The 23,054-nt window shown below is 39.7% G+C and overlaps 1 protein-coding gene across 2 annotated transcripts in view; it reads left to right on the forward strand.

The window, feature by feature from the left end:
- The window catches only part of si:dkey-246g23.2 (solute carrier family 66 member 2), a 62,680-nt gene that overhangs the window by 31,494 nt on the left and 8,132 nt on the right, over nt 1–23,054 (forward strand). For both annotated transcript variants that reach the window (XM_034879259.1, XM_034879260.1), the window contains exon 4: nt 6,602–6,818. In XM_034879259.1, the coding sequence (XP_034735150.1) occupies nt 6,602–6,818 (217 nt within the window). The remainder of the gene's footprint in view (nt 1–6,601; nt 6,819–23,054) is intronic.

Below are 23,054 nucleotides of genomic sequence, written 5' to 3' on the forward strand. Positions count from 1 at the left end.
CCAAGTCGTTCTGCTCGCAGACTGGCAGTGCTAAGTCAGCAGATCTCAAATCTCTCTAGCTGTCAGCGTCTATCCTTGTCTCTGTCTCTCTTCTCACTGCTCCGTACTGTGCGTTCTCTGCTCGGCCTGAGTTTAGCCTCCATACTACTTGACTGACACAAAGCTACTCTCCCTGTCTTTCTGACTCACTCAGTGACTCCATCCCTCCTCCCATCCCTAATCATCCTCTCCCTCCTCTGTGCAGCTCGTGCAAGAGTGTTTTTAAGTAGCTAAGACAGTCTTGATAATGCTTCGCCCCAGATAGACCTTTGAAGGCTGTCACAACTGCTGACTTTCAGCTGAACACACACACACACATACACAAATTGATTGACTTATCCCGCCCGAGCAACTTCACATCTTCCCTGAGTAACTTTATACACAGGTATTGACATCCTCGCGGCTTCTTCTTTGCCCGTTTTAGTAATTGAATTGTTTGATCGTGTATGGGCTTTGTGTAAACAAAGAGTCTCTGTGAAGAAGAAGTGTCTCGCCTCCTCCTGGCACTCCGGAGCCTCTGGTGTCTTTGAAGTGCGCCCCAGACCTCGACACACACCAGACAGGAGGATGCAGTTTGAAAAGGCCAGGCCACCTGTCCTGTTTTGGGGTGACAGCCACAGAAGAGGTGTGTGTGTGTGTGTGTGTGTGTGTTAATGACGAAAATTAACCAATCTGAGAATTAAAGAAGGTCAAGTCTGATTGGCTGTTTGTCTCCAATTAGATCAATTAGATTGCAGGAAAACAAATCTACTGGGAACAGTCTTTGACCCAACACCTGTTGGAAGCATATTGAATTAAGAACTGACTACGGTGGAGTTGTTGGACTACTAGATTAAAACATATTTTGGTCAATATTTTTTATTATTGACCTATATTAGAGAAATGCCTTAGTAATTTTTTGCATTATAATGCTGTTCTGTTGTTTTAATTACAATAACTTATATCTCTTTAAGTGTTTGACTCATCAAACTCATCCTTCTCAAGCAATCTAACCTTAGCCGAGCAGAACACCATAACGTTACAGTTTTTGTAGCTGAAATGTCATCTAAACAGCAACACAGTAAGTCGTTTGTAATACTTAATTATTAAGTTTTATTTTAAGATTTTAAGAATAATTTTGCAGCACCACTTTTCAATTTTTTATTTGCTAAAAAAGTTTAAAATATCCAATAGATTTCGTTCCACTTCACAATTGTGTCCCACTTGTTGGTGATTCTTCACAAAAAATAAAATTTTTATATCTTTATGTTTGAAGCCTGAAATGTCTCAAAAGGCTGAAAAGTTCAAGGGAGCCGAATACTTTCGCAAGGCACTGTAGATTTGTCATGTTTTGGTGTCATTACTTTGAATTCCTCATGGAGCGACAGAAACTACGCACTATAGCTTTAAGGGTAAAGAAAAGCACACCGAATAAAAATGAAAAAAAATTAATAAAAGGTAAATAAATTAAAATAAAACAAGAGAAAAGACTGCAAAAAAATATAATACATTATGAATACTGTAACTGGAGAACACAACCATGGGGGATATTGCATTTGTAACAAGTAGTATTTCACAGTAGTATAGTGAGGATTATTGCACATTTAATCAAAGTGAATTGTACATATATTTTATATTTTTGCCATCAGACTGGAAGGGAAGAAACTGTTATAGAGCCATGTTTTATGTGTAGTGATACTGTCCTGTGTTGGTTGATTTGAACTCAAGGTAGGTAAAACAAATAAATAATAACAGCGAAAGGAAGGAAGAAAGCTGGTCCAGGAAAGTAAGCAGGGAATCGTGCATGATATAGGAGGACAAATAAAAGAGATGACTCCATGAATGATGCATAGCTTTCTCTCTTCATTATACTCTTCCGGGCACTTTGATAATGCAGGTAAACAATCAAGGCTGTCTAAGAGAGATGATGGGATGGAGAGAGAGTGAGGGAGCGGAAACAAGAGGAGCGGTTTTGGGTGTGTTGCTTTCTGTATGAAAATAGATTGGATTGCTTGGTAAGAGGACAAGAGGGAGCGTTTTTGGTGTCTGACTGTGTATGTGTTGCCGATAAGCGCGAGAGAGGGAGGGGAAGCTGAATAAAAAAGCAAAAGATGAAAATGGAAGAGGCTCAGCGGGAGGCTTTAAACTCTGAAAAGTTTAAAGTAGTTTTAAAATACCACTCCTCTCATTGTTGCTGCTGTCAGCATGTTTATACTTCACCACTTTGGCTTCATTCGAAAGGAAATGAGAGGGCGTTTATGTTGCTGATAAAGGGAAGCCTCTAAGCCACTCCTGACTCCAGTCACTGCCAGCCGCCTGTGCCTGCAATGACTCAGGTTTGATGTTGTGTTGAAGTAAAGGGGCACCAGAAGTGAACAGGGAGTTGTGAATAAGAACTGAGAAGTGCCAGCTTCTCTGTCTCCAGCTCTTTGACTTCTGTCAGTATCATAATTTGTGAGAGGGACAGACATGTCAAGCCCCTAGAGGCAATATTTGTCAAGTAGTATGCGTGTGAGAGAGCTGAGAAGCGTGTGTGTGTGTGTGTGTGTGTGCGTGTGTGTGTGTGTGCATGCGTGTGTGTGTGTGTGCATACAAGTGCGTGCGTTTGTGTGTGTTATATTGCTTTCCTCTCGCACGTTGTGCGCGTGTGTTGTAAGCTGTGGGCGATGTGTCTTTTGTTGCGGTCGGTAATAAAGCCATTAATCATGTTCGCTGTTTGCCACAAACATGCCACGCTGCTCTCACTGCAATATGTCTCACTCGGTCCGTCCCAAGATGCAACATATCAGATGCCGCTCACTGGAGTGGAATAGGAATGAGAATGGGAATGTGTGTGTGCGTGTGCGTGCGTTACCAGGCATCAGTGTACTGAATAAATTAAAAACAGCTGTTTATCTCACAAATAACCAACTCTCACTTACGGATGTAGAAGTTCACTCAACATGGTGGCCCAATGGTTATCAGTGTGGCCTTACAGCAAGAAAGTGTTTGTATGTTCTCCCCATGTTTGCGTGGGTCTCCCCCCCAACATCCAAAAATCATCATCAATGATCAAGGAACTGGCTCAGATCTGGAGTTGGTCCCCGGGGTGCTGTAAATAGCTGCCCACTGCTCCCTTGAGATAAGGGTTAAATGCAGAGAATGTATTTCACTACATGTATGTGTATGTGACAATAAAGTACTTTTACTCAGTCACAGCTTCGCAGCATTTGCACGTCAAGATGAGTTTAAGAAGTCTCCCGGGTCCAGATGCAGAAAAGATGTGCACGTACGAAAACTATGCTTTTCCTACAGAAACTGGAATTGACATTGAATATAAGTTGGGAGATGGGTAACATTGTTTTTAGGTTTCTTGTCAATTTCACTGATGGTGTTATTGTTTTTGCAGTCTACACAGCATTCTGTAAAATTTCAAAGGTGCATTTATAATTTAAAACCAAATTATAAGTGATGATCAAATTTTATCATATTATTTACACGTGAGAATTGTGAGAAAGTCAGTTTCATACTTCCTTTACTGGCAACATTATCTTTTAACTTGACAAGCATCTAAAAGTGTAATTCACGGCTAAATTCGAATAGGATCACAAAATGATTTGTCTTCACCATACAACTGTTTCTTTCCAAAATAAGGTCCTATGGGGTCCACCGAAAGTGGAGGGACTGCCTCTCTATAGAATTTCAAGGACACGCATGCAATTTTGCTCAGATAGGTGCAGCCTGTTCAGTCAGCACGAACAGTGGCATATGTTGAAGTCAGGTGCTTTGCAGTATGCAGCTTCATGATTGAGTCCCCACACTAACTAATGTGCACTTATTTAGCCATCAATCCTTTTTAGCTGATGCCAGCTGTTTTTTTTTACAGCTTCATTGTCAAACATAAGCAATGAGAGATTGTCAATTTCACATTATGGTCCATTGAGGAGATAGTTGATTGTGAGGAAAATGTAGATGTAATGAGCCCAATGTCTCCCGCTCCTGAACCAGCCTCCAAGCTGGGGATCAGTCCTTCCAACACCAACAGAAGAGACATTAGCTGTGTTTGAAACATTTCCCTCATTCACTCACTCAACATATCCATAAATGGTGTGTGGTGGAAGTTTCTGTTCAGCGAGGGAGGAATTTGTGTTGAAGAAGAGACCTTGTTGAAACAAAATAAAGACAGGCGGCAGACTGGATTAAAAGTTTAGATATTCGGTGGAAGAGTTTAATTATTTTCTCGAGAGAACAACCAAACAAAATGACGAGAATAGCAGTTCACAATGCAACAAAGTAACAAGGTGACACCACAATTCTGGTGTCCGTGTAACACAAGACAACTCCTTATATCCTCTTCTGCCCCAACAGAAAACCCTGTCATGTTTGGAAAAACACTCTGATCCTAACCAAAACACTTCATCTTATTCTTCAGACTCACTGGTGCCAGTTGCTGTCCCTGTACATCTGGTTAACGCGTCAACAGATGGCTGTCGCTGTTATTCTACTAGATTTGGGACAATACATTGAAAATATCTGAACATTGTTGCGTTGGTATGTGTCGGATATTTGTAACGGCAGCAGGCGCTCCAGGCGTCGTATAAACAGACCGAAAAGAAATACTTTCATTCAAGGACATATAATTGTTGATTTCAACTTCTCCTATAAAAATGTACTTCTTGTTTTTTCATAATTTCATAAAGGAGGAGGTTAACAATTATTTTATTATAAATCTTCTTTATTTTATTATAAATCTTATTTTTCTTTTTGCCAAATTTAATTTCTGTAAATGCAGGTTTAGAAATGCTAAACCTTCCTTTGCTGCATTTAAAACCAAGTTTGACCATTATTTAGATAATATCAGATCCTCTTCCAATGCTGAAGCTTGCCATCGCTGCTGTGGTCCACCAGTGGATTTGAGACTTTCTGACCAACGGACCTCAGTCTGTAAGGGTTAACAAAACAACATCATCATACATCATCTTTAAGGGGGTCCCCAGCATCAGATACCTCTGAGTACACATCTCCAACACCCTCACCTGGCCACACAACACCTTGCCCACTTGAAAAAAAGGTCATCAACGCCCTTATTTCCTGAGGAAGCTGAAGAAGGCAAGGTGGTTATCAACATCCTCAGCTCCTTCTTCAGGTGCGTGGTAGACAGCACCCGTCAGAGGGTGGTAAGGTCTGCCCAATGGACCATCGGATGCAGCCTAGCAGCCCTCTCAGACATTTACACAAGCCGATGCATGGGCAGAGCGACCTGCACTACTTCAGTAATAGGGAATGGTTCCAAACACATTTATTGTTTTGGGTTCAGGTTGCTGGACCTCTGTCACTAAGGGCCCTATTTTAACGATCTAAGCGTATGGCGTGAAGCGCTTGGCGCAGGTAGGTTTAGGGCGTGTCCAAATCCATTTTTGCAAGTTTGACGGCGGAAAAAACGGTCTATACACTGGGCGCATGGTTCAGAAGGGTTGTACTTAGTGTCTTTATTAATTCTTTAAGTGTGTTTTGGGCGGATTTGCACCATGATATTTTTTAATGTAATCTGTTGAAACAAGCATAGTGTGCGCACACTGTGAAAGAACCTAGTAAATTTTACTAATGTGATGTTAAAATAACAATGACATGCTACGCTATTGGCTTTAGACCAGGTTTTTGTTGGTTAACGGTGCGATCACTTCCCACAGCCTCAAGATAGGAAAATGCCAAGAATTAACTTGAACACACCTCCCTGTTAGACCAGCATGCCCTTGGGCGCAGAGATGGGCGCAGGTGCATTTAATATTTACGATATGGGCGCTGGACGGTCTTAAAATAGCAAAGACACTTGCGCTGGGCTTTTCGCCCTAAGCCTTGGTTCAATTCTAACTGAATTCTAAATCACACTTGTGATAAAACTTTTCTACTGACTCACTGGTGCTGGCCACCTTCTTGACTGTTGTAGAGAACCACACAGTACATATCAGTGGATTATAAAAGCCACACATGATAAATAGAGTTGTGTCGGTGGAAAGATAGCTTCAAGCCAAGGGTAATAACTTTCTAAATGTATAGCCTGGCTCCACCAAAGGCCAGATTATTCCAAAGTAATAGAAATGTAAAAGCTTTCCACTATCTCATTTATCTTTGTTCCATTCACTTATGCATGTGAGCAGTATTGATTTAATAATGCTGTCTTTGCAGAATTTCTATGCATCCTTTTAATGGAACACTCTTATTCCTGCTCTCTCCTCCTACCGTCTTTTTCCCGCTATATCGCCCTCGCTGCTTTTCTCTGTCTCTTACTCTTGCCATATTTGTTTCTGTCTGCACGAACTGTAAGAACACACACACACACACACACACACACACGCACACACACACACACACACTCTCTTACTCTTTATTTATTTGATTATCTTTATTGCTTAAGGCTCCTATGTGCGTCTTTCCTTCAAATCCTCTCACACGTTTTCCTCATTCTTTACATTCCTTCCTGTATCCTCTCTCCACTATGTATCACATCTTTTGAATGAAGTATTTACAGATGGTAAACAATACTAATAACAAGTACTGCGCATAAGTTCATTTGTCTCTCTGTATTGTTCTTTCCCTTCTCTAGAACTGGATTTTCGCTACTTCTGGAAGTGGAGCGCGTTCGAGGACTACCTGCTCTTCTGCTTCGGCTTCACCGTGCTGTGTGCAGTGGTCACGCTGCTGCTGCTGGACTCTGCTGTGTTTGTGGAGATGCTGGGCTCCCTGGCCGTGACGTTTGAGGCCATGCTGGGCTTTCCGCAGCTTCTGCAAAACTTCCACAACTGCTCCACCAAAGGCATGAGGTACAGCCCGCTTTGAGGTCAAGCAGAGCTTTGCAGTAAGCTCATAACTCACTGTACTCACACTGGCACACAGTGGCACACAGTGGCCCACTGCAACACAACTTTATTACCGCTCACTAACACCACATGGAGAGTACTCTCATTAATGTTAATGTCCATGGAGTGCAAGTAATTTATATTCTCAAGAACAAAATATGCTAATAAGGTCATTTGTAATTATTAGAGACTTCTGTTTAACTGCCCAAATGACAGAAAACTAAGTAGAAAAAAACTAGAGGGGTGATGATGATCCTGTAACATAGCCTGTCTCATATAATCCATTAAAAGAATAGCATATCCTCTCCAAGAAATATTCTGGAGAGTATTATCACATGTCACATTTGAGTAATTTCGAAGGCTTGACTGTGCTCAAGGTCCCCTTGAATGGAAAGAGGCAGTGTGAGGGAGGAGTGCAAACATAAGGTTTAGCTTGCATTTTGAAGGTTTTACTTGTTAAGAGGTCAATGTGTACATTGATTAGCCTGTCAGGTAGGGAACTGTGAGATGAATTACGTCCCAAATAGCACAGAACCTTTTACTAACTAGGATCATTATCTCCTCATTATGTCTGTTCCCTTCATCAATTCAAAAACCATGCATAATGTGTGTGTTTGTGTGTGTGTGTGTGTGAATGTGTGTGTGTGTGTGTGTGTGTGTGTGTGTGTGTGTGTGTTTGTGTGTGTGTGTGTGTGTGTTACCAGGCATCAGTGTTATGAATACATTAAAAACAGCAGTTTATCTCCCAAATAACCAACTCTCACGTACAAATGTAGAAGTTCACTCAACTTGGGCAACATGGTGGCCCGATGGTTAGCAGTGTGGCCTCACAGAGGCCACACTGGTGGCCAGACAGCGACAGACAGTTTTACGTTTTCTCTCCAGCACACTGCCCCTATCCGACAGACATAAGTTGACAGGCATACCAGGGGAATATGGTGATGATCCTTAAATTAGGATTTTGCAGTGATATCCGATGAAATTAGCAACTCTCTTTGGGGTTGGAAGTAGTTTTTGTCCATACAGTATCTCGACTCAAAATTATTTCATACACAAATGCAAAAGGACAAAATATGTGTTTTTTACAACTGCACACCAATGACACATATAATTGTTGATATATCAGCCCAAATATCTTTTAGGTTAATCAAGTAATCATATATATAATAATAAATGTCAGCTAGTCATGACAAGTAGCAATCCTCCATTCCTGAAGCTTGAGAAGATATATTCAAATTGCTTTTTTTGTCTGAGCAACATAGATTTTTATTTTACTATCAAGACAAAGAGTAGCAGCAGATCATCGCAATAGAGGAACTTGGAAATATTTAGCATTGTTGCTTTAACAAGACTAAGAGTCTACAGCCACGCTAGCAGCTCTGTGAGCAGAGCTTTGAGCTAAATGCTAACGTCAGCATGATAACATGCTCATAATGACAATGCTTACATGCTGATGTTTAGCAAGGGGAATGTTAACCATGTTAACTCTAGTTCTACGTACAGCTGCAATTGATGGGACTGTAATTAGTTTTGCAGTTTTTTTGTTATAAACAAAGGTAAGAAGTTTTCAATTTGGGGATTTGAATATTCTTTTCTTTTTTGCAATACTGTAGAATAAAAGAATCCTTAGACAGGAATGTCTTTAATAAAACTGAAAGACATGTGTTGCAGCGCAGTGTTTCCATTTCAGCTCAGTGTGAGTCTTTACTGCGTTTTGCTGTCATTAACAGTTGTGTTTCTCTCTTTTCATTTGATCACACACATAAATACAGACACGCGCACACACACACACACACACACACACACACACACACGGTGCCCAGCAGAGAGAGGTGCAGTGACAACTGTGCAGTCCGCTAACTTGTTTCTCTTGCTGCCAATATTAACTGCTCTGTTTCAACAATATTAAAAAACATGCAGGCTGAAATTCATCTGTGGTGTTGTGTCAGGATTTAACTATGAGGGGGGGGGGGGGCGGAGTTCCGCTAGCCTCTAGCTAATTTATGCAGTGTGAACATCAAAAACCGTGCAGTGCTATGCCGTCCAGCTCAGCTAAGGATGGAGAAAGGTCTGTCTGAGTCATACTTGTTATACTGTAGTAGCCTGGTGTCGTTTTCAGGCGATTTAATGAAGGTAAACACAGTCACGCAGTGAACCACTGCCTCTGGGCCCCGCAATGGCTGGCTGAGTCCTTCCAAAGTCATGCTGCTCAGCCCCCCATGCACAACATGCTTTGCACAGGCAAGCTGGATTTTGAGGAACACCTGCTGCTGTGACTGACATCCCAAATTAGTTGCCGAGGAATACCTGTCGATACTTATATTACTGTCCATTGTTTGTCTACATTACTCACTGATCCTCTTCTCCTTTTACAGCTTGTATAAGCCTCTGTTATTTTTTAACGATTTGTTCGCTCCTAGTTTACTGTATTATAAATATATATTTGTTGATTCCCCAAAGGATAAGAATACAATAGAGATAGTGTACACCTGGGAAAAGAGTACAAGGAGGTGAGATTGGCCTTGATTGCTGAAGGTGGTGCATACATTTTTTCCTTGAGAGGCTATCATTTTCACAACAGACAAGTGATGTCAAGGTGTCATCAGCCAGGGCTTTGCTGGCTGTTCCTAAGTTTAAGGTGACCGCTTAACTCCCCATCTGAGGATCTGGGACTGGCAGAATCAGCAACATCTTTTAAATCCCTTTTATAAAGTTCCTTTAAAAAAAAAAGCTTTTTATTATTGCTGTCAAACGAATAAATTATTTAATCGTGATTAATCGCAATTAATCTCACATTTGTATCTATTCTAAAAGTCCCTTGATCTCTTTTGTCCCATTAATTTTTCTCATTTAATCTTCTCTTATCAACATGGAAAAGTGGATTGGCTTGCTTTGTGCAAATGTTTTTTTTATTGAAAACAACATTGGCATATAGCCTACTGTAGTAGCCTACTGTAACATTCTCTACTGGAGCAAATAATCTCTTATTATGGGGAGAACTGGCATCAGCTGTGTGCTTGGTCATCAAGTGGTATTTCAGACTGGACGTGCTGTGATGATAAATGTTTAAATGGTTTTCAAACAGTACTTACTAAACCAGTCTGTGAAAATCCTCTGATCTTAAGTATTTGTCAACGTGCTGTATAAAGTTAATATTATTAATAGTATTATTATGTTCCACATACTGCAGTCTTTGTTGTATACATACTTTTTCTTCAAGTCCCCTCTGTGTTTTCTCTGGAATCTATTTCACTCACTACTGTCACAGCAGCTTTTGTACTGAAACTTATCAGAGGAAAAATTCAATCAAGCCAGCACACACTGTATTTTGCCCCACATGCTTCCATAAACACAAGAAATAACCTCTAAATAACTCTAAATATACTTTAGTTTTGAAGTCTTTAAGTAATCCAACATAGGTGATTTATGAATGGCAAGATGTTTTTCCTCTGTAATATGCCCCATTTCACATAAAGGGTCCACAGGGGGAACATCTGGGCTTGCACTTCCCATGAGCACACATTTAACTTCCCGAGAATATGACAATATCACACTAAATAGGGCCTCTGAGATCCATAAATTAGGAATGTCTATTCGCTCAACTAACATCTATGACAAAGCCCCTGCATACTCAGTGGTGTGATGATATAATAGGAGCCACCAAATGCTACACAGTTATTGGAATAAACTTTACAATATTAAATGACTCGTTCGGGAGGAAAAGCTGTAATTTCAACATGAATATTTTCCAACACGCCATCGATCTCGCAGCCTAATTGGATGACTGACCCTGCAGGATTTAAACCACCCCATTCAGCACTTCTGTCTCTTTATGCATCACGTTTTAGATCTCTTGACCCATGTCACGTGTACAAGTATGCTCCCACATGTTAAGCTTGAACAAACAGTTTTCCAGATGTGATGATGCAGCACCTAGTCCGCACTCCCTTGCATGCTGTCCCATGTGAAACAGTAACTCGCTGTTTGGTCAAATTCCCCTGAGTTTTATTACTAAGATGCAATGGTGAGTGTATAGATCCATTTCATCAAGGGCTACTCACCCTTTTCAGCTCGCCCAAATGATCCCCCTAATACAGTGGAAAAGCAGAGAGAGTGAGAGAGAGAGATAGAGAGAGAGTCTCACACACACACGCACACAATAACTCAGCAGTATTTTGCTGCCTGGTCTCTAATGACACTTTATGTCACGCCCACACTCAAACCACTACTCCAGGGAAAGGAAGAGACAGCGTTGTGATGGAAAGAAACTATTAACTAGAGATGGTAAGAGAGAGAAAAAAACAGCAGTATGTGATAGAAAAGGAAATATATATATATGGGGTGACACGACACTGCCATGCACCTGTCATAAAACATTATAAACAAGTCCTAAAAGTTTATGACATAACCCTTCTTTTAGTAAATGTCATTTGGTTTTGTCATGACAAGTTATGGTTATGGTTATGGTTAGGGCTAGGGTTCATGTGTCATCACAGTGTCATGTCACTCTTACGTAGAAAACTTCAAGTAAAGTGTTCCCCTCATTTGTTTCATGTGCACTTTGTCCTGTAATATATGTTGTGCCTCCTGGATAGTTTATATTGTTTTATGTTTGTGTTTAATAATTAATTATAAAAATTGCCTTTTATTTTCTATTTTTTAATTAGTGTTAATATTATTCACGTTAATGTTTGTTTTTAGTCATACTGCTCCCTCCGTTAAATCACCTTGAAACCATGGTTTTGAAAGGTGCTTTATAAATAAGGTTTACTTACTTACTTACTTGCTGACTAACTTACTATACTTGAGGGTGCTTTCACACCCAATCTATCTGATTCTGTTCAAACAAACATTAAGGTTGGTTTAGATTTGAAAAGGCGGGTCTCTCCCTCCTTTCATTGTTTTTCATATGAGATATGTGATTTTAGCATGAAGTCAGAAGCTAAAGCACAACTAGATTCCCTTAACCCTTGTGTTGTGTCCCGTCAAAATTGAAAACCAACACTTTTTGTTGATTTTTTTGATGTATAACACTACATAATGCTAACTTGTTTACTTTAGCTTACAGTTACTTTTGGAATTTATGGTCAATAAACCTCATTTTTAGGAATGTATACCTAATGTGGGAGTTTGAAAAGCATAAATCAGGAATTATTTAGACTAAAATTAAACGAATGGATGTTGATGGGTAATCACAGACTGGAATATGTCAACTTTTACTCAATACTATTTCAAATCCACTTCAATTTTTTTTTTAAATACTATAAAATTAAATAAGACACCCCAAAATTAATGAAAGTAGAGATTTGTACTTGCCAAAGAGCGTTGTGTGGAATCAGTCATGTTATTTTGGCTAATTTAAAAGAACATTGATATAGGAAAACGGGTCAATATGACCCGAGGATAACATAAGGGTTAATCCATTCACTGATTGTGGGAACTGTAAAGGAAACCTTCTCCCAAACAATCCATATAGCAATCTATATGATTATATTTTAATCATTAACTAACCATGGGGCAAACAAACAAAGAAAAAACAACATTCCCAGCCCACACCTCACATACCCATGCTCTTACTTGTTAAATACAAGACTTGTTAATAGATGAATATGCAACACGGTATGCAGAAATATTATAGTGCAAACAATGCAAAGACAGAGCGCAAGGCACTTAGTATTGAACACTGAAGTTGAGGTATGAAAAGTCATTAAGGCACAATAAGCAGTGAGTATTTGGCAGTTCTTAATAAAGAAAGGGAGACATAGCAACCAGCTCTCCCTCTTTACCATTGCTGAGGTGTCTGCATATTACATGCATGCACATACAAGCAATTCAGTGTATTACATGCTGTTCAGTCAAAGAATACAGCAGTTTTTTAGTTATTCATTCTGTTCATCCCTCCTGTTGTCCTCGGGTCATATTTGAACCCTTTAAAAAAATGTCTACATTTGAAATAAGGGTTTCTTTTTAACCAAATTACCACAAAAAATGGATTGAATTCCATACATCATTCTTTGCAAATACAATTGATCACTTTCATTCCTGACCAAACTCATCTGTACGTTCCTCTGATCTTAACTATTAGTCAAAATAATTCATAATTTGTGCTTTTTTATCTCAAATATTAGGTATAAGTCTATAGAAATGAGGGTTATTGACCATGAATTCCAAAAAGTATTGTAAAACTAGTGGTAGTCAGGTGCTGTTAGTGAAAACTAAAATCAGTTGTTAAATTTTTGTCCGTTTTTGATCCGGGAGGACAACACAAGGGTTAAACACTGATTTTACGGAGATGCCAGCTTTCAATCTGACAGCGTTTGAGCAGTGAGTTTTGTTGTCACCTGCTTGGCATTTGAAAGCACTTATTACTCAGCTAGAAGCTTTAATTAAATGGTAAAGTTGCGATTTGTTAATATAAACAACTATGTGTTTTTGTGCGCGAGTGATTGCTCAGCGCTCCCTGCTCCGCTGCCTGGGGAGTCCGCCTGTTTTTCTCTTCTCTCTCGTTACACTTGATCTGTTTTGCCTCCTTTCCATTTCTCCCCTTTCAGCTCTGCAGCAAAGCAACTTTCACAATGTCACTCAGTGTCATGGAGGGGACACTGACGGTGGCAGTCTGTCTGTCCCGATGACTAAATGGTATGCAGACAAACGTGCAAATACAGCACTGATAGGGATTTCCTTCTCAACAGATGTTTCCTTTCCTTAGACAGTTCCAGTTCTTTTCTCTACTCTTCTCTATCTTAATTCAGTTTACTGCTCTTTACTGTCATTGATGTGACAAGTGTATTTAAACTACCTACATTCAATGAAATCCAGTGAAAATAATAGAATATACATCAACACCTGTTGCATTATTGTGTGTGTTCAGCTCCCTTCTTTATGTCACTCTGTCTCTCACGCACCTTCACAGCTAGCAGCTTGTTTCTTGCTCTCAGTTCTGAGTAACACCCTTCAGGCGTTAATGGTGGTCCTATTATCATGTCCCTTCAATGGCAGCCTCTTGGTAGTTTCACAATTCTCTTCAGGCTGCCATTACCTTTCGAACAAAGGGACAGCACCTTTACAGCCTGGCCCTGGAGGATTTCATTCAGATGCTGTGAAGAACTCAGCGCACTTTGTGACTTGTAAAAGTGGAGTTGTGTGTCCCAAAAAGGAAAACATGGAAGCTCAGTGTGAGGACATTGGCTGTATACGTGGTACATGTGTGCGGTGTTCTAGAGATGGCGTCAGCGGGTGGAAGAATATTTGATTAAAGAATATATCTCCATGTCTATATGCTATCAAATAGGCAGGGTTATAACAGGGAAATTTCCTGAACTGTCTGAGTCAACAACCGTTCATTAACTGGATTATCATAATACGCCGGATGTCCCTTGCTTTGCAAAACATGGTTTGTTTTGAGAAACAACAACAAAGCTCGAGCTAGCTAGCTACACGCTGAAAATGGCACGTTTTGAGGAAATTTGAATCGTGATCAAGGAAGGCCTGCTTCGTTCTTTTGGGGAATGATTGTAAAGATTTATAAAGGATATGTTTACGGCATTTACTCTCTAACTGGTACATTCTGGGATTGATTTGTGGAGATTACTATGGACAAAATGCACACTGCGATACATTGGTAATAACTAATTATTTGTAACCATGTATCCAGCTAATTGAAATAGCTCACGTTACTGTATCGTGTAAACAGTTAACTTCATTTAATATTGTATTGTAGCATGTTCTTTTGCTGGGTGCAAATGTTTCATCAAAACAAGTTCCTTCCCGAGACTAATTTGCAATGCCACCATTGCTGCGTCTGGAGTTTAGCGCCGCCCAAGGTGATTGTGAGTGGTTTAAAAAGCTGCAGACAACACACAGCGTCTTTTTCTCCTATCCGAGAATGTATGCGTGGTGTAGCCATAGGTAGGTCTGGCAAGGCGAGACTACTGAACTGCTAACCTTAGCTTCACCAGCTGCAAAAGCTCTAAACATTGATGAATCAAATTAAAATCTTCGATGCAGAGGTATTTAATTGAACTACAGTACATATCCACAACATTCCACTTTCAGGATTGTTCTCATTCTGCCAGAAATTCCACCGGATTTCATTCTTTTAAGATGTTGGTGGATTTATGATAGGCCTCATAACTGCTCCTCAGATCTCTGCAGGGTAAATCAAGACAGCTAGCGAGACCATCTGTCCAATCAGAGTTTTTTGTTGCATGACTAAAACAACTTTCGAACATACATGTTCCACCAAAACAAGTTCCTTGCTTAGGCTATTTTGCAGAGGCAGTGTTCCTCCGCTCGGCGATTAGCACCGCCAAAGACATTTGTGAAAGGATAAAAGAAATGCCAGAAAACCAGAGCACGTTGTTCTCCCATGCCAGAATGCTGTGTGGACTAGCTAGACCCTTCTCCGCAGTGCTGTGGAGGAAGGTCTGGCATTGCGAGACTAATTTAAATATCATGTTGTCATTCAAATTGTTAGCATTTTCTTTAGCTAAACTACTTGTGAACCAGACGCTGGCACCCTGTCCTCTACTGCCTCATTATTACGCTGGAGAGATGCTTCGAGGTGCGCTCAGATTTTGTTTCTGAAACAATCACATCCTTTTTTACTATATCGGTGATTATAGGAGTTCAGTCTGAGGTGGCTGGACCGTAGTGTATAACAACACAGCCGTTATGAATATTACAGTAACTCAAAAGCAAAACTCATTAAAACTAATTTGGTGTGATGACGTGTGTCCTTTCTCTGTTTTGTATCATTGTAAATTCAATGTCTTTGGTTTATAAACTGTTTTTGATTCAAACAAGCACATGTTTAGACTAAAAATACAAAATCTTAGTTATTAACAGGAAGTGTGATGGATTTTCTCTACAAACCTAATGACTTACATCACTAACATTAGTTAGTTGGAGTTTTCTTCTCCTAGTCACAAAGGTCTTGAATCGTGTTTGTGGCTGTCTGTGTGAGATATCTGCGGGTACGCAGGGCATGAGAGTGTACATGCCTTACTATGTGCTTACATAGTATAGTGTGTAAGCAGAGCACATATAATAGTGTTTACTAGGGCATAACACAGTCAAAGCCATTGTATACGTCCGGGCAGTTGCTCTCACTGATAAATTAGAATCTCTGTCCTGGGGAAAAACAAGACAGGAGACTGTGTTGTGTAAACTCACATTTTATTCTGTTTCTACAGTGCATGGTAGGGATTTAGAGGAGAGAGAATTGGTCTATGTATTATTCTTATTTTTATGGAATAAACAAATAAAGTAAGATGTCATGCACATTTAGGTGCATTTGGAAACACATTTTTACAAGTAAGCCTTCCATTACAATACCTATGGTTTTTCCATAATTGAACTCATGGTAAATGTCAAGGCTTAACCTCAGGACAGAACTGAAACAGAGCTATGTAAAGCCCAAAACACACTGGCCATCCAACAGCCATACCAATTATTTTTTTGTAAACCAACACACACGTGCAACAGTGAAAATTGGCATTGTTTTCAGACTCTTCCTGGCTCCTCTTGCTTGTTCTCCTCCCATCAGAATGGTGGAGGGCAAACTTATTGTAAAAAATACATCAAAACATGCATTTTCTGTTCCTGGTGTTCTTCTCGCCAGGGGAATTCAAGAAAAATAACACACAAAAACTCCTGATCTCATGGCAGGCCTGCAGTACCAGTGTATATGCTTTCTATTATTCTTGTATTATAGCAGGGTTAGCTTTTGACTTGGCAGCAGAAAAAGAAGAGAGGAAAATATAACACAGTGCCAACTTTTTGTTGCACTGTTTTTCAGGATTAAATCATCTCAGAGCATTTTTGAACTCTTTCACTGTTTTCTCATGAACTACATGAGCACTTTCTTTAATGAATTCAGTAAAAGTATCTCAGGACAGGTGAAGACATGAAAGGGGAGAGAGAGAGTTTATGACACGCAGCAAATGGCTGCAGGATGGAGTTGAACCCAGGCCTGCTGCGCCGAGAAGTAAACCTCTATAGATGGGCGCCTGCAGATGACCAATCATAGAAGGCCTTAGAAGACCGTTTGGTGTTGCGTTACGTAACACCGAAGTGTTTACACAGGAGCATTCAGAACAGTGGGAAAACTGAACGTTTTTGTTGACAGGGATTTCTATGAAATAGGTTTACCTCATTATTTGAAGCTCTGGCCACGTTTAACATGAAAATTCGACCTTACATTAACATTAGAGATATGACAGAAAATACGGAAAAGCATAATAGTTTACCTTTAAATGAGGCTGACATAAAAGTAACATGTACGACCCAAGGTACTGTAGTCTCTAACTGTTGTCCTGTCTAGGTACCAAACCTTAAAAATGTCAATTGAATTAAAACAAAAGATAAATCTGCGACCCAAACATTTTTGGACCTTAGCATATAAAGACTTCTGTATTATTTAGAAATGTAGCTCCCCCATCACAAGATTATCCCATAAACAGCTGGCTCACATGATGAAACACAATAGTCTGTTCTATCGTGATGTATTTTCTGTACTGTATTGCTGTGCTAGCATCTTTGATAAAGCAAATCTAACAACCCAGACAGCAACATCTCACAGCCGGTGGGACTGCCTGCTAGTCTGGGTGGTGTCGTTTTCTTTAGTCTGTGGCCCAACACGTAGATTAGGTCTCCAACCTAATGGGAGTGAAAGTGTTGACATAAGCATCAAACATGCTTTTTCGATTAATGAGATAATTGTATATCTAGTTGTTCCACGTCTCTGTTTGCTCAGCGCCGTTAAATTGTATGTATATTGTATACAATTGTATACAATTATACAATTATACACTCTGCTTCATTTGATTATATAAAATATATATAAATATATTTATATATATTTTATATTTAACTATTCATTCATCTGAACAATATATAATGACAAATAAATGAATCTGATGAATTAATATTAAAAAAATAAAAACGGACTGTCAACCATGTTATGAGTGTTGGCACTGCATAGTCTGTCCACCAGAGGATGCTCTACAGTACCCTGTTGGCAACACAGATTTTTTTTTTCTTTGTTATTGTGCTTTTTTATTAAGGACTTTAAGTTTCATGTCTTAGGTTTGTATTTTTTATACATTTTATTTATCGGAACTTTAATATATGTTGATGTTCCTTTGTTATCATATTATTGTAGTGAGCGCTCATAAATAACTACAAATAACTAATCTGTGAAATCTGTTTATGTTTTGTTACCGTTTCTGGATTATTTTTTAAAAGTATATTTATCGGTTGATACATCAGAATTTTGGATTTTTAAATAACCAAATATTGGTATTGATATCGTCCTTAAAAATCCTTTATCGGTTGGGCTCTAGATTTAATGAATATAATGAATTAGCGGTCACCGTTTATGTGGACTGTTATGTTTAATTTATGTTTTTAAATGTTGACCCCTCAGCTAATCTTATAACAAGCTAAACTAAACCAACAGGCCATCTCATCTATTCTGGCTTGTTTACATTCTCTGAAAAAGTACCTAAAATATCCCTAAGCAAACTCTGTGTCATACTCCCTCTCCTTACCTCCACTCTGCTTCATTTGGTGAAGTAGAATCCATCTCTTTCTGGCAGGTGGGGAACTTTTCATTGTTTTCATCTGCGTGCGATCGATCGACATGCATAATTCATAGTTAGAGCAGCTCGGTTTCTCTCTTGTTGGGCCCCTTGATTTTTATCTTTCTGTCTGCCCCCCCTCAGGGGGAGCTACAGCCCCGCTGGTAAATCACCTCGCACACAAACCCCTAATGTGTGGGCGCACACATGTGCATACAAAGATACACAAGTGTGGTCACACATATCATGCCAATGCACCCATGCATGGTTGTGCTGAAGAAGAGATTGAAGAGGGGTCTGAATCTCTTTGAAGCTTGAAACATCAACCATTGCTGCTCCAGTGTGTCTCTTTCTGTAGAGTTGTGTATTAGTATTATCAAGCAATCATGAGGAATGTTTACCTCAACAGCAGACTTTCAAAGTCTCACTTTTAAGTGGGTCTAAGGAAGTATTTTACTGCTAGAACGAGTTTTTTTTTTTAAACTGGGCTGTCAACGCAGTAGAATGGTGCAAACATTTCTTTTTTTTTATTGGTGCTATATGGCTGGAGAAAACAAAGAAATTAGGCTTTGGCATTCGTCTTTGCTCAAAAGGTTGAAAAACTACAACAACCCGAGTGCACCAAAACCACTGAACCACGTCCGTATGAAAGCACGTCCGTATTGACACAGAAAGCAACGTGGCGGCCGGCTGGTGATAAACAATGTCATATTACAGTTTAACGTTAAAAATATGTAAGTGGAAATATTTTAGGCAAGAAATAGGCAATAAAGTAACAGAATCTTGGTGTATATCTGATCAGCACCGTCTAGTTTTACCGTTTTATCTGAGCTCATCTGATTTTAAGAGGGGGGGGCTCTCTCTCTCTCAATACTTCTATAGTCTTTGTGTCTGTATGTGGAAGTGGAAGATCTAGTTTGAGCAACAGCCCAAGAGCCCATGACGTGTTTTAGCTAGGAGGAGATCACAGATCTGGGCAAGATAGAACAACATTTTCCATAGTTCATTAACAAATACTACCCACATCTTACCGATGCAAAGCTGGTTAAAATCAGCAAGTGATCACTCTAATTTGTGATCAGCTGCTCATTTATTTTCACAAAAGTGGTGGAAAATGTGTCCACCGTCATACTTTTGGTCACAATATGTTTGTTCTCAGTCTAGGGAAATTTTTCACCCAGTGTGTATTAGCCTTCAATAAGATATTATAATAAGAAGAACGTGTTATTATGTCTCCATTGTTTCTGTAAATGTTGCATGACAGCTCTGGCATTGACTACAAAGTGACTTTTCCATTTGTGCCCCTGACTGCAGTAATAGAATTTACATATGTGGATACAAACATACAGTATGTGCACGGGTGCGGCGACGTGATAGCACTCTGCCCTATGCCTGCAAGAATCCTTCAGCCATCTTTCTTTCCAATTGGCCTTTCCGTCATTCCTTCATCCCATACTTCATTCATCCAGTGGTCCCTTGGGCAGTGGACAAGGTGAAAAGCAGCATAGGAGGCTGGGTCAAGAAGATAACGAGACAACTGACAGGACTAAAGGCAGAGCAGAGAAGGGCTAGTGAGATTGAAGATTTAGAAGCAGGTTGAAGGCTGGAGAGAATAAATTGAGAAAGGTAGGAGGAGAGAATACAAAAAAAGACAGATTGCTGTTCAGATAAACCAGCAGACAGGATTAGGCAGGTGTGGACAGTGGACGATTTGCAGGTACCTGCTCTAATGATCTACACCTGTTGTTATAAATCAACCAGCTGCAGTAACAGAGATCCTGTAAATCTTCTAATTCTAAAACCATTTTACACAGGTGTTCCTGTAATCCAGACTGAGGTATTTGGTTACTTTAGAAACCTTGGGAACTTGAATACAAATTCAAGTGCTTACCTGTAAAGCATACTGCATATTGTGTTTGGATGCAACTTCTGGTTATTCTAGCTGTTGGTTATTTTATGTGGATGGACTAATTTATTTATTGTTGGGTTTGTAAATGACAAGTGCCCAAAACAATGTCTTAAAGACTGTCTGAACAAATCCAGTACAACTGTAACCTCTTAGTATGATCCTGTGGTATTTTGATCCACAAAGTTATTGATCATTAAAACTGTCATGCATTCAATTTCTTTTATTTTTTGATTTGCCAGCTAATTTGTTTTCATCACTATTAATGATTGAACGAGACTGTCCATTAGGTTGAGAATGTTGAATGTTTCCCTTGCATATGTTACCTGATAGTATACAGCACATGATTTACTCTACCAGCAGGGATTGTTGCCAATACAGAATCAAATGTATTTTTCTTTTCTTTTTTTCTTCTTTTTTTCTTTCCAATGGGCAGACCAATATGCTTCTAGACACAATTAAATAGACCTACAAACGAGGTAACTCTGAGAGTTGAAAGTTGGGGTGGAGCTCAGGCTGTTTTCAAACAGTTAATAAACGGCAGGAGACAGTACACAAAGATGTGTTTCTGAAAACATCTGAATTGAGAAATAAGAAATACGGTAAAAGTGTCTTGGTACGTATTTGATCAGTAGAGCCTAGTTTGGTTATGAGTTATGAAAGCCTGGTGTGTTGCACTGCACGCAGATCACAACTTTCTTCTTATCTTAACCCCACAACTGTGAGATAAAAGGTTGTGATTGGTCCGTCCTGGGCCTGGCTGGCTAGAAATCTGTCTGTGTGTGAGAAGTGGCCGGTGTATCTGCTAGAGCAAATGAAACTAAAATTAAATGCAAATGAAATTAGCTCGCAGATTTGTCTGGCTTTCAGGCTTGTGGATTGGTGCCCAGGATGCCCCCCAAGTATAATTGTTTTTAACAGTTGTAATGGAACTAAGCACTGATTTACAATTTGATGAGCTCTATTATTTTAGACCTGCCATAAGACGCTGTTTTGCTGATTGACATTTTTTAACATGTATCAGGCAATCTTGGTCATATTTGGGCTGTGAAATTACTAAATTGCACACACCATACTTATTTCCTTTTAAATCTATCTCTCTCTCCCACTCCCCTGTCTCTGTTTCTCTTTCGAAATGTCACTCATACCTGTTTCCTGTGGTAGTGTTTCACTTGTCCACTTCAGTTGCTAAGAGTAGCTAACAGCTGGCCTGACAGCACTCGTTCATTACACAGCACAATAACTGCCTGGCCCACGTACAGCACAGCCATCACACCATGCAATCAGACCCCCCTTCCACCATCATTCTCTTCTGTCCTGTTACTATCAAACTATCAGGGTGGCTTCGTTTCTCACCCCTCTCAAGATTAATCGTCCGTCCGTCAATGTGTGTGTATATATATATATTATTATATAATATATATTATATTAGCTGGGCAAAGATAAAAAATGTCATCGCGATTAAGCGCATAATTTCCCAGATTAATAGCGATTAATTGCAAAAGGTAATAATGAATTCAAAAGTAGTGTGTATAGTGCAATTTTTTTTTAAATGTTCTGCCATATGAACAAAAGTCCCGTAACATTTGTTCTGCAAAAACATTTTGTTTATAAAGTAGCAGTTAAATAAAATATTTAGTGTACATCTCAACCCAAACAATGAATTTAATATGTCCAGAGTTGAATTCCATCTGGTTGGAACGTGTTGCATTAGCGACTCCTTCTTATGTCCACGTTCTTCTGTTGTTGCCCTAACTCTGCAGCACTCTGCTGGACTGGGTTTAGAGTGCACCACAACTTTTCTGCACACTGTCAAACGCGCTGTTAAGCAGAGACACGGCACTGTCCAACGCGCTGTTAAGCAGAGACACTGAGGGACACTGTCCAACGCGCTGTAAAGCAGAGACACTGTGACAGAACGCTGGAGACCGTGCGTAAATCAGGAGACATGATCAGAAGGCGCAAGGCTCGCAGCAGCGATCAGATTTCATATCTATTGTACTATCTGTGCTAACCGCTGTGACTTTATTTGACACATTCCACTGCTGTTCAACTTCAATAAAGGGTCCTGCGCATGTCTCAGCATAATGTCTCTCCTCTGTTTTCATTCCGCTCAGAACACTTGAATGCAGCGCCCACTTTTCATCAGTATAATGCACTGTAACTCCTAGATAATTATCCAATAAGTCCAGGAGTCCCCAGTAAGAGCAACGGTGCGTGCATGTTGTTGTCCTCTCCTTTTCAAACAACTTGTGTATTTTTCTTGTGATGGTGTCTTGAGGAAATCTCATACCTGCCGTTGTCGTTGCGATTCTCAGACCGATGTCCTCCACAACCCTAGTGGGCCTGCAGTCTGTAGCTATCCACGTCGCTATGGCATCTGTTAGCGTCTCTTGCCTTTGTTTATCTCTACCCCCCCCACGTTGCATCTAACGTAATCTGCCTAAGCCTCGCGCCACTGTGTGTTTCGCTGAATGATTTGCTGGTATCAACTGTCAAGGTGATATTTCAGACTGGAAGTACTCCGTCTATAAGAAAATTTAACTTTGCCGTATTTACAAAGCCTGTGAGCAACAAACTTTTACAATAATAAAGAAATAATAAAAACTGCGTTAACGCGCAATAAATAATTGTAGGCGTTAATTAATTAATTAGTTAGCGCGATATTAACGCGTTAACTTGCCCAGCCCTAATATATATATATATATATAT

This window comes from Etheostoma cragini, chromosome 8 (assembly GCF_013103735.1).
Source record: "Etheostoma cragini isolate CJK2018 chromosome 8, CSU_Ecrag_1.0, whole genome shotgun sequence".
Classification (NCBI taxonomy): domain Eukaryota; kingdom Metazoa; phylum Chordata; class Actinopteri; order Perciformes; family Percidae; genus Etheostoma; species Etheostoma cragini.